Below are 13,279 nucleotides of genomic sequence, written 5' to 3' on the forward strand. Positions count from 1 at the left end.
GGTTACCACCATCTTACATGGGGAAATTCATTTCAGAAAATTCTTGCCCTAAGCAGTCCTGTAGTACAGCTTTGATCTCAGACAGGCTTTCAGTTCTCTCTCTCTCACCCACATGGTTATTCATTGGCCTCAGCAGAAAGCTCTTTTACTGTTTTTTGCTTTTTATAGTCTTGCAAATATTACTTCAATTCTCTCCAAGGTCTACAAAGAAAGTTTGCAGCTTCACATAACATGGCTGCAAACTAGACTGCCCCTGAAACTACTGGTCAGACCCTCCACTCTTTAAAAAAAAAACTACTGGAACTAGATGAACCTTTTTAATACACCAGGATACAGAGGTTTGCCTTTTTTGCTTAAATACTATCCATTATCACTATTTACTGTTATACGTATTGCAAAATTCTGCAAACAAGAAGTTGAAAAACAAATTATGCATCATCCTCCAAATTGTTCTACAAAATAGGTTAGTAGTATTTACACCGGTAAAGTGCTACTTGTAGTAAATACAATGCACGCCATTTCCGTGGCCACCTTATGCAACAACACACGAGGCAAGCGGAATGCTAAACGAGCAGGATTATAATACTGCAACACAGCCAGCAGCGAGAACGCACCGAGGAGCTCATGGCCACTGTGACACAACTAAATGCTTTCCTTTAGGATGACTGTATTCCTTAATTTAATACATTGGCTGTGCCCGAAAGCAAAATCCATACCGTATCTCTTATTCTTAAACCTCTTAACATGAATTCAGTCGACAGGAATGATCCACTACATTATGGTAATTTGTTCGGCTACTTGTGTATTGAAATATATCAGTATCAGGAAAAAGTTTGGCTGTTGTGCAAATGTCTGATTTTTTAAGACAGAATATACATATATTGCACGACAAAAGAGAAACACTAAAATCTCCTCCACAGACAGTAGGCACAAACCAAGCTGGTTTGAAGTGTAGAGGAAAATCCCGACCCAAGTTGCTGTTGTGCTCTTTACCCGGAATCCCGCTCTGCCCAACCCCCAATCCACCCCACCCTGGTCCCGTCACTCCCCACTTCCCAGCCCCCCACCTCCCCTCACCCCCCACTTGTGTGTTATTCTGGTAGCAGCCGCACGTTTGGGTCAGAAGATTGCAGCTTCTTACCACAGGTTTCAGCTTATAATCAAAAACAGATGCTTTGGTGCAGTACTGGGGGAGTGCTGCATCGTTGGAGGTACCATCCTTTTCACCGGACATCAAAATGACGCGCTGGCCAGTTGTTGGAAATAGTTCAGGGGATTAAAGAGCTCTCCACTATTCCAGGAGCAGAGAGTTCACTATTCCAGGAGCAGAGAGTTCACTATTCCAGGAGCAGCGAGTTCACTATTCCAGGAGCAGGGAGTTCACTATTCCAGGAGCAGGGAGTTCACTATTCCAGGAGCAGGGAGTTCACTATTCCAGGAGCAGCGAGTTCACTATTCCAGGAGCAGCGAGTTCACTATTCCAGGAACAGCGAGTTCACTATTCCAGGAGCAGGGAGTTCACTATTCCAGGAGCAGCAAGTTCACTATTCCAGGAGCAGCGAGTTCACTATTCCAGGAGCAGCGAGTTCACTATTCCAGGAGCAGCGAGTTCACTATTCCAGGAGCAGCAAGTTCACTATTCCAGGAGCAGCAAGTTCACTATTCCAGGAGCAGCAAGTTCACTATTCCAGGAGCAGCAAGTTCACTATTCCAGGAGCAGGGAGTTCACTAATCCAGGAGCAGCGAGTTCACTATTCCAGGAGCAGCGAGTTCACTATTCCAGGAGCAGGGAGTTCACTATTCCAGGAGCAGCGAGTTCACTATTCCAGGAGCAGGGAGTTCACTATTCCAGGAGCAGCGAGTTCACTATTCCAGGAGCAGCGAGTTCACTATTCCAGGAGCAGCGAGTTCACTATTCCAGGAGCAGGGAGTTCACCATTCCAGGAGCAGGGAGTTCACCATTCCAGGAGCAGGGAGTTCACCATTCCAGGAGCAGGGAGTTCACCAATCCAGGAGCAGCGAGTTCACTATTCCAGGAGCAGGGAGTTCACTATTCCAGGAGCAGGGAGTTCACTATTCCAGGAGCAGCAAGTTCACTATTCCAGGAGCAGGGAGTTCACTAATCCAGGAGCAGCGAGTTCACTATTCCAGGAGCAGCGAGTTCACTATTCCAGGAGCAGGGAGTTCACTATTCCAGGAGCAGGGAGTTCACTATTCCAGGAGCAGCGAGTTCTCTATTCCAGGAGCAGCGAGTTCACTATTCCAGGAGCAGCGAGTTCACTATTCCAGGAGCAGCAAGTTCACTATTCCAGGAGCAGGGAGTTCACTAATCCAGGAGCAGCAAGTTCACTATTCCAGGAGCAGCGAGTTCACTATTCCAGGAGCAGGGAGTTCACTATTCCAGGAGCAGCGAGTTCACTATTCCAGGAGCAGCGAGTTCACTATTCCAGGAGCAGCGAGTTCACTATTCCAGGAACAGCGAGTTCACCATTCCAGGAGCAGGGAGTTCACCATTCCAGGAGCAGGGAGTTCACTATTCCAGGAGCAGGGAGTTCACTAATCCAGGAGCAGCGAGTTCACTAATCCAGGAGCAGCGAGTTCACTATTCCAGGAGCAGGGAGTTCACTATTCCAGGAGCAGGGAGTTCACTATTCCAGGAGCAGCAAGTTCACTATTCCAGGAGCAGCGAGTTCTCTATTCCAGGAGCAGGGAGTTCACTATTCCAGGAGCAGGGAGTTCACTATTCCAGGAGCAGCGAGTTCACTATTCCAGGAGCAGGGAGTTCACTAATCCAGGAGCAGGGAGTTCACTAATCCAGGAGCAGCGAGTTCACTATTCCAGGAGCAGGGAGTTCACTATTCCAGGAGCAGCGAGTTCACTATTCCAGGAGCAGCGAGTTCACTATTCCAGGAGCAGGGAGTTCACTATTCCAGGAGCAGCGAGTTCACTATTCCAGGAGCAGGGAGTTCTCTATTCCAGGAGCAGCGAGTTCTCTATTCCAGGAGCAGGGAGTTCACTATTCCAGGAGCAGGGAGTTCACTATTCCAGGAGCAGGGAGTTCACTAATCCAGGAGCAGGGAGTTCACTATTCCAGGAGCAGGGAGTTCACTATTCCAGGAGCAGGGAGTTCTCTATTCCAGGAGCAGCGAGTTCACTATTCCAGGAGCAGGGAGTTCACTAATCCAGGAGCAGCGAGTTCACTATTCCAGGAGCAGGGAGTTCACTATTCCAGGAGCAGCGAGTTCACTATTCCAGGAGCAGCGAGTTCACTATTCCAGGAGCAGGGAGTTCACTATTCCAGGAGCAGCGAGTTCACTATTCCAGGAGCAGGGAGTTCTCTATTCCAGGAGCAGCGAGTTCTCTATTCCAGGAGCAGGGAGTTCACTATTCCAGGAGCAGGGAGTTCACTATTCCAGGAGCAGCGAGTTCACTATTCCAGGAGCAGGGAGTTCTCTATTCCAGGAGCAGGGAGTTCACTATTCCAGGAGCAGGGAGTTCACTATTCCAGGAGCAGGGAGTTCACTAATCCAGGAGCAGGGAGTTCACTATTCCAGGAGCAGGGAGTTCACTATTCCAGGAGCAGGGAGTTCTCTATTCCAGGAGCAGCGAGTTCACTATTCCAGGAGCAGTGAGTTCACTTCGGTGCCTTGGCTTAATGTCCCTCCCTCAACCAAAACCACCACAAAGATCAACTTGGTCATTCAGAGCTCTGGTGTTTCTAGGGTCTTGTTATACGCAATATACGTAACAATCATTACTCTGCAAAATAATTATTTATATTTGGTGCATCTCACGATCTTTCTAAGGCAGTATAAGTGGTCTTCCTACTTCCACACAAAGAAAACACAGTCTTGTGGGCTTTCAAGAGATTAGGATGACAAGCAATGCTCCCTGTAATTTTTTGTGGAGGGCCTTGTGGCCCCTTTAACAGGCTCCATGACCCATTCAAAATACTGCGCACGAGCGATTTTTCTATTTAAAGGCCAGCTGCGCGGGACCCCTGGAACGTTGCGTGGCTGCGCAGCTTAAAGGGAACGTTGGTGACAAGAAGTCTGCAACTAAGGGCTGTCGACCCTGCCGTGACCTGAAAACGGTCGATATCTGGCTTAGAACAAAGGCTCCAACAGCTGTAGTCCTCAGGCTGACCCTTCGGTCAGGCACCTGTAACATTTTGACTTGCAGCTTCTAAAAATAAGCCAGAGTTGCAGTCCCTGGACAACAGGGACAACATCCTACATCTAGGACGTTACCTGCAGCCTGCGACTGGAGGTGTTCTGGTGGCTACAGGTTACAGTTAAAAAAAACCCCACCATAAATGACTATGGGAAGGAGGAGCTCCACTCCTCAGGCATTCAGCAACTCACCAGAAACAGTTCTGAAACGGGAATTCGTGCCCAAAGGGCTGTAGGTAGGGCACCGACGAGAAGTAGCAGCCCCCCAAAAAAGCAAGCATTGCCCAGAGAGGTGCAGAGGGCCTCCTGGGAGGCGAAGAAAGGGGCTCAATGACTGTTAGCAGCACTTGGGGCATCACCAGCCCTTCACGGCATTAGGCAATCAGTACCAGCCTGGACCATGGGCTGCTCCTTCTTTTGGTTAGCTGGCACTAACTGGGATTCCACCAGTGTTGAGTAGTGGTGTGGAAGCCTGTTGTCAAACAGACAGAATTGGTCCATCTCTACCATCGATAGAATTCCCACTAGGCAAAAAACGAGCTCTCTGCACTGATGAGCAACACCACACATTAGATCTCTTCACTTCTCTTCTCTCATCCCCATTTCCCGGCCCCCAGACTGGCCTTTTAATCTGTTTCATTTCCTGTGTTTTTTCAGTCCTGACGAAGGGTTTCGACCTGAAACGTCGACTCTAATTTCTCTCTCTACGGATGTTGCCTGGCCTGCTGAGTTTTTCCAGCATTTTCTGTTGTTATTACCACACATTAGATCCTATCCAACAACAACTTGCATTTATATAGCGCCTTTAATGTAGTAAAATGACCCAAGGCGCTTCGCAGGAGTGTAATCAGACAAAAATTGACACTGAGCCACGAGGGGATATTAGGGCAGGTGACCAAAAGCTTGGTCAAAGAGGTCGGATTTAAGTCGTGTCTTAAAGGAGGAAAAAGAGGTAGCGAGGCGGAGAGGTTTAGGGAGGGAATTCCAGAGCTTAGGGCCTCAGCAGCTGAAGGCATGGCTGCCAATGGTGGAGCGAATATAATCGGGGATACGCAAGAGGCCAGAATTGGAGGAGCGCAGATATCTCGGAGGAGGTTACAGAGATAGGGAGGGGAGAAGCCATGGGGCGATTTGAAAACAAAGATGGGAATTTTAAAATCAAGGCGTTGCTTAACCGGATGCCAGTGTAGGTCAGCGAGCACAGGGATGATGGGTGAACGGGACTTGGTACGAGTCAGGACACGGGCAGCCAAGTTTTGGATGAGCTGAAGTTTACGTCGGGTGGAAGATGGGAGGCCGGCCAGGAGTGCCGAGGGTTTCGGCAGCAGGTGAGCTGAGGGTTAATGCATTTTGTAAAGTGGCCTTTGGTTCAGTCCCGTTGATTGTGGGCTGAAAAGTTTTGCATCGTGTCAAATTAACCTTTGTGAACAAACACTAAACAGCTGTCATAGCCATCAGAAACCATCCAAACATAACCACACTTAGTATTTAATATCTAGTTGTTCAAGTGGTCCTATTGATTGGGCTTTTATTGGTGTGGGAGGGTGGGTATGTGGGGAAGACAAATTTCAGGGAGGGAGTTAAGACTTCGTACAAATATAATGCAGGAGGGAATGTTTTCCCAACTCCAGAAAAAGCAGGGGTCTTAACATTGAAACACATCCTTCCGATTGTACAGAAACAGGAAGGGCCAAGTGGATATTGCCCCCTCACCACCTCAGATTGTCCCAATGCAAGTTCATTCTTCACGATTTCCTCACCCCAACCCAAAATCAGAATGAAACCAGCTTGGCCTCTCTAAGGTGCGTGGAGGGAGACGCAAATGAAAGGATATTGTTGCTTAAACGTGCAATGCTTTCAATGAAATTATCCTGAGGATGGTTGTTCCTCCTCACTTATCCCAGGTAGCTGCGAGCCATTCTTTTTGAGCACTTTAGTCAAGATAGTGTCATAGTAAGGACTGAAGACCAACTTGTTATAGTTTACAAGGTGAAGAAATTTGATGGTTACTTCTTCCAACTCGCTTCCAATGGGACCAAGTCCTCCAGGGATCGCAACTGATTTTGGATTGCTGGACGCAAGGTGCATCTTTAGGAAAGTCTGGATGCGTAAATCTGGCAAAAGAAATAACTAATTGAAAATGGCATACTTACAATAACAAAGAATGGTTACAGCACAGAATGAGGCCATTTGGCCCATGCCGGCTCTCTGCAAGAGCACTTCAGCTGGTCCCACTCCCCCGCCCTTTCTCCGTAGCCCGGCCAATCACCTTGAATCTGTGTCCTATGGTTCTCGACCCTTCTGCCAATGGGGACAGTTTCTCTCTCTCTACTCTGTCTGGACCCCTCATGATTTTGAACACCTCTATCAAATCTTCTCTCAACCTTCTCTGATCTAAGGAGAACAACCCCAGCTTCTCCAGTCTATCCACGTAACTGAAGTCCCTCATCCCTGGAATCATTCTCATAAATCTTTTCTGCAGCCTCTCTGAGGCCTTCACATCCTTCCTAAACTGCAGTGCCCAGAATTGGACACAATACTCCAGTTGAGGCCGAACCAGTGTTTTATAAAGGTTCATCATAACTTCCTTGCTTTTGTACTCTTTGCCTCTATTTATGAAGCCCAGGATCCCGTATGCTTTTTTAACTGCTTTCTCAACCTGCCCTGCCACCTTCAATGATTTGTGCACATACACCCCCAGGTCTCTCTGTTCATGCACCCCCTTTAGGATGGTACCCTTTAGTTTATATTGCCTCTCCTCATTCTTCCTACCAAAATGTACCACTTTGCACTTTTCTGTGTTAAATTTCGTCTGCCCATTCCGCCAGCCTGTCTATGTCTTCTTGAAGTCTATCACTATCCTCCTCACTGTTCACTATTCTTCCAAGTTTTGTGTCATCTGCAAATTTTGAAATTGTGCCCTGTACACCCAAGTCTAAGTCATTAATATATATCAAGAAAAACAGTGGTTCTAGTACCAATCCCTGGGGAACACCACTGTACACCTTCCTCCAATCCGAAAAACAACCATTCACCACTACACTGTTTCCTGTCACTTAGCCAATTTTGTATCCATGCTGCCACTGTCCGTTTTATTCCACGGGCTTCAACTTTGCTGGCAAGCCTATTATGTGGCACTTTATCAAACACCTTTTGGAAGTCCATGTACACCACGTCAACCGCATTTCCCTTATCAACCCTCCCTGTTACCTCATCAAAAAACTCAATCAAGTTAGTTAAACATGATTTGCCTTTAACAAATCCATGCTGGCTTTCCTTAATTCATAGATCCATAGAAGATAGGAGCAGGAGTAGGCCATTCGGCCCCTCGAGCCTGCTCCACCATTCAATGAGGTCATGGCTGATCATCCAAACTCAGTACCCTGTCCCTGCCTTCTCCCCATAGCCCTTGATCCCTTTAGCCTTAAGAAATATATCTAACTCCTTCTTGAATATATTTAATGAATTGGCCTCAACTGCCTTCTGTGGCAGAGAATTCCACAGGTTCACCACTCTCTGGATGAAGAAATTCCTCCTCATCTCTGTCCTAAATGGCTTACCCCTTATCCTTAGACTGTGACCCCTGGTTCTGGGCTCCCCCGCCATCGGGAACATCCTTCCTACATCTAGTCTGTCTAGTCCTGTTAGAATTTTATAAGTTTCAATGAGATCCCCTCTCATTCTTCTAAACTCCAGCGAGTATAAGCCCAATCGACCCAATCTCTCCTCATACGTCATTCCTGCCATCCCAGGTATCAGTCTGGTGAATCTTCGCTGAACTCCCTCCATGGCAAGAACATCCTCAGATAAGGTGACCAAAACTGCACACAATACTCAAGGTGTGGTCTCACCAAGGCCCTGTACAACTGCAGCAAGACATCCTTGTTCCTGTACTCGAACCCTCTCGCTACGAAGGCCAACATACCATTTGCCTTCTTAACCGCCTGCTGCACCTGCATGCTTACCTTCAGCGACTGGTGCACAAGGACACCCAGGTCTCGTTGCACTTCCCCTTCTTGCAATCTATTGCCATTCAGATAATAATCTGCCTTCCTGTTTTTGCCACCAAAGTGGATAACCTCGCATTTATCCACATTATACTGCATCTGCCATGCATCTGCCCAATCACCCAACCTGTCCAAATCATAGTGGAGTTTCTCGGCATCCTCCTCACTCAATTAATCCACACTTGACCAAGTAACTGTTAATTTTGCCCCCGATTATCGTTCCTAAAAGCTTCCCCACTACCGAGGTTAAACTGACTGGCCTGTAGTTGCTGGGTTTATCCTTACACCTTTTTTTGAACAAGTGCGTAACATTTGCAATTCTCCAGTCCTCTGGCACCACCCCCGTATCTAAGGAGGATTGGAAGATTATGGCCAGTACCGCTGCGATTTCCTCCTTAACTTCCCTCAGCATCCTAGGATGCATCCCATCCAGTCCTGGTGACTTATCTACTTTAAGTACAGACAGCCTTTCTAGTACTTCCCCTTTATCAATTTTTATCTCATCCAATATCTCCACTACCTCCTCTTTCACTATGACTTTGGCAGCATCTTCTTCCTTGAAGACAAATGCAAGTACTCATTTAGTACCTCAGCCATACCCTCGAACTCCATGTGTAGGTCTCCTTTTTGGTCCCTTTTCGGCCCAACCCTCCTCTTACTACCCGTTTACTATTTATATGCCTATAGAAGACTTTTGAATTCTCTTGTGTTAGCTGCCAATCTATTTTCATACTCTCTCTTTGCCTCTCTCATTTTCTTTTTCACTTCCCCTCTGAACTTTCTATATTCAACCTGATTCTCACTTGTATTCTCAACCTGACATCTGTCATACGCACTCTTTTTCTGCTTCATCTTACTCCCTATCTCTTTTGTCATCCAGGGAGTTCTGGCTTTAGTTGACCTACTTTTCCCCCTCGTGGGAATGTACCTCGACTGTACCCGAACCATCTCCTCTTTAAAGGCAGCCCATTGTTCGATTATATTTTTGCCTGCCAATCTTTGATTCCAATTTACCCGGGCCAGATCCATTCTCAACCCACTGAAATTTGCCTTCCTCCAATTAAGTATTTTTACTCTAGATTGCTGCCTGTCCTTTTCCATAGCTAATCGAATCCTTATGACACTATGATCACTGTTCCCCAACTGTTCCCCTATTGACACTTGCTCCACTTGACCCACCTCATTCCCCAGAACCAGATCCAGCAATGTCTCCTTCCTCGTTGGACCACTGATCAAGAAAGTTCTCCTGAACACACTTCAGAAATATTTCCCCCTCTCTGCCCTTTACACTATTACTATCCCAGTCTATATTGGGATAGTTGAAGTTCCCCACTATCATTACGCCATGGTTCTTGCACCTCTCTGTAATTTCCCTGCAAATTTGCTCCTCTATATCTTTCCCACTAGTAGGTGGCCTATAGAATACACCTAGTGTAAAGGCACCTCTATTGATTCTTAACTCTAACCAAATAGATTCTGTCCTTGACCCCTCCAGGACACCCTCTCTCTCCAGCACTGTAATATTCTCCTTAATCAATACTGCCACCCCACCTCCTTTCCTGAACAATCCAGGAATATTTAAAACCCAATCCTGCCCTTTTTTGAGGCCAGGTCTCCGTTATAACGATGAATGATACCAGAGTTAATGGTGGAAACCCCTTGGAAAAGGGCTAGTAATTAAACTGGAGCAATCAGATCATTATGTTGCCAAATAACAAGGTACTTAATAAGGTTAAGCATCTATGTGGAGACCGGGGAAAGGTACAAAAACTTTAAAATACATTTTTACAATACTGCTGATGCTGGATACTGCAATTTCAAAATGACATGTACCTTCTGATTAAATGCAGGTTTATAAAAAGGGTTAATTATTTACCAGCACCAAATATGATGAAACACAAACTTAAAATGACCTGTTAAGAGTTCTAGAATTGGTTTAAAAAAACATGAAGTGCCTCCCCCAATTTGACAGTGGCAATCAAACAGCGTACTGATGAGAGTGTGGAACTCGCTACCACATGGATTGGTTGAGGCGATTAGCGTACATGAATTTAAGCGGAAGCTAGATAAGTATATGAGGGAGAAATGGAATAGAAGGGTATGTCGATAGGGTGAGATGAAGTAAACAGAGTGGGACAACACTCTATTTACTTCGATTAGGCACTCTACAGCCCTCTGGACTCAACATAGAGCTCAACAATTTCAGATCATAACCTCGGCCCCTATCATATATATATATATTTTTTTCTTTTATCCACACTTTTTGTCTGTGTCTTTTTTTCTTCTCCCCCACATGGCAGCTGTCTTTCATTCTGCCAGCACAATTCACACTTCATCTAGAGCCATCCTTTGTTTCTTTAACCTGTCCCATTACCACCTCCTTTTGCCTTGAATATCTCTTAATGTCTCTTAACCTCTCCTGCCTTCTATCCTCTGGTTGCAGACCCACCCGCCAGTGGAAACAGTTTCTTCCGAATTACTCTATCAAAACCGCTTGAACACCTCTATTAAATCTCCCCTTAACCTTCTTTGCTTTAAGGAGAACAATCCCAGCTTCTCTAGTCTCTCCACATAACTGAAGTCCCTCATCCCCGGTACCATTCTGGTAAATCTCCTCGGCACCCTCTCCAAGGCCTTGACATCCTCCCCAAGAGTGCGGTGCCCAGAATTGAACGCAATACTCTAGCTGAGGCCTAACCAGTGGTTTTATAAAGGTTTAACATAACTTCTTACTTTTGTACTCTATGGGCTGGATTTTCATTGAGGCGGCGGGTAGGAGGTGGGACTACAACTTTCGGGGTTGTAGTCCCGCCTCCATCGAGTTCTAGCCAACCCACGCGATTTTGACTTGATTGACCTTGTTGAGCCCGCCCAGCAGGCCAATTAAAGGCCACCCGGCAACAGGTGACGTCACAGATTGACATGTCATCTGTCAAGACCTTTTGACAGATGAAATATCAGCGTTTCACAGCTGTTTGAAGCTGTCAAACACTGACAATCTGTACTCTAAGTTAATTCCTTCCTCTCAGGATGATTTAGAGATCTCCCCAGAACAGAAAGCTGAATGCTGCAATTTTTGACAGATTGCAGCCATTCTGCTTTCTGTGCCGGTGAGATGAGGGACTCAGAGACCTGAAGGAAGACTGTAAAAGTAAGTAAAACTTCTTTAAACACAACAAACACACTTACCTCTGCACTCATGCACCCACCACTCACCTGAACACCGGACATCTCGACCCCTCCAAGCCCATCAGCCCGCCTCGCTAACTTGGCGTGGTTTGGAGCCTTCGGGAATCCCACACTTCACCAATGAAAATAGGGATTAGGCTAAAAACTGCCTGTTAACTAGCAGTTAATTGGCACTAATCCCCTTCCCGCCTCGGGGAGGCGGGTCCCAGCGCGGGTCAGGTACCCGCCTCCTTTGAAACTGACATGGAGGCGGGTTGGGTTCGTGCCCCCGATTTCGGGATTTTAACCCCCCACACACCTCCAATCCCACCTCTACGGCTCAAGGAAAATCCTGCCCTATGACTATTAATAAAGCCAAGGATCCCGTATGTTTTTAAACAGCCTTATCAACTTGATCCGCCATCTTCAAAGATTTGTGTACGCAAATCCCCAGGTCGCTCTGTTCCTGCACCCTCATTAGGTATATTCCATTAAAAAGGGAACTACCAGTAGTTTTACAATGCCATGGAGAAATAAAGAGGTTAGAATCCAATTAAAATTGAAGAAAAGAATGTATGAGAACTGTAAGAGAAATAATGAAAGATCTAAAGGGGAATGTGAAAAAATAAGAAGAATTAGAGTGGGATAGAGGGAGGATCAGGAAAAAATTCAAAAATATCAAAAGGAACACTAAAGTATTTTACAAGTGCTGTATATAGGTAAAAAAGAATTGTTAAAAGCAAGGTGGGACCTCGGAGAGGTGAGGATTGGTAATTTGTAGATGTTGATCAAAAGATGCCAGAGGTGTTTAATAAGCACTGTGCATCGGTCTTTACTGAAGTGAAAGATATCGGAGAGAAATGAGAGATATTATGATGGATAAAAGGAACATTTGAGATAAGTTATAATAACAGAAAATGCTGGAAAAACTCAGCAGGCCAGGCAACATCCGTGGAGAGAAAATAGAGTCAACGTTTCGGGTGAACCCTTTGTCAAGACTAAAGAAGCACAGGGAATGAAATAGATTAAGAGGCCAGGCTGGGAGAGAACAAGAGAGAAGAGACATCAAGAGGTATTCAAAACCAGACGAGATGGTGATCGGACTAGTGGAGACAAAAGACGGCTCTAGATTAGGTGTGAAATGCGCTGGCAGAATGGGAGACAGCTGCCATGTGGGAGAGAGAGGAAAAAAAAGAAAGGGAGGGTGGGGGGGGGGGGGGGAGGCCAAAACAAAGGTGTGGATAAAAAATATAAGTAAAAATGTAATAGGGGCCGAGGTTATGATCTGAAATTGTTGAACTCGATATTGAGTCCGGAAGACTGCAAAGTGCCTAATCGGAAGATGAGGTGCTGTTCCTCGAGTTTACGGTGAGCTTCCGTGGAACAATGCAAGAGGCCGCGGACGGTGAGGTCCGAGTGGGAATGGGGCGGTGAATGAAAGTGACAAGCGACCGGAAGCTAGGGGTCACCCTTACGGACTGAACGGAGGTGTTCCGCAAAGCGCTCACCCAATCTGCGTTTGGTCTCCCCCAATGTAGGGGAGACCGCATCGTGAGCAGCGAATACAGTATACTAGATTGCAAGAAGTACAAGTAAATCGCTGTTTCACCTGGAAGGGGTGTTTGGGGCCCTGGACAGTGGGAAGGGGGGAGGTATAAGGGCAGGTGTTACCCCCCATTTGAGATAAGTTAGTTATGCTAAAGGAAGACAAGCACCAGGGCCCATGGGATACATCCGAGCATCCCGAGGGAGGAAATTATCGAGGCACTAGAGGTTTTATTTCAGGGCGGTGTCGAGCGGACTGGGAATGGCCAATGTAGTACCCATTTTTAAAAAGGGAGACGGAGCTAATTTGGGCAATCTCAGGTCAGTGAAATATCTGTGTAGGGAAAATGTAATTGAACAGTCTCTAATTAAGGGTGAAATTACCAG

At 46.3% G+C, this 13,279-nt stretch overlaps 1 protein-coding gene across 4 annotated transcripts in view; it reads right to left on the minus strand.

Annotated features, from left to right (window-relative positions):
- Nucleotides 1-304: 304 nt before the first annotated feature.
- tcp11l1 (t-complex 11, testis-specific-like 1) overlaps nt 305-13,279 on the minus strand; it is a 40,670-nt gene continuing 27,695 nt past the window's right edge. For all 4 annotated transcript variants that reach the window (XM_086008242.1, XM_086008243.1, XM_086008245.1 and 1 more), the window contains one exon: nt 305-6,286. In XM_086008242.1, the coding sequence (XP_085864368.1) occupies nt 6,039-6,286 (248 nt within the window). In that variant the 3' untranslated portion in view covers nt 305-6,038. The remainder of the gene's footprint in view (nt 6,287-13,279) is intronic.

This window comes from Somniosus microcephalus, chromosome 15, assembly GCF_052327205.1.
Source record: "Somniosus microcephalus isolate GS21.2 chromosome 15, FLI_Smic_1.0, whole genome shotgun sequence".
Lineage (NCBI taxonomy): Eukaryota > Metazoa > Chordata > Chondrichthyes > Squaliformes > Somniosidae > Somniosus > Somniosus microcephalus.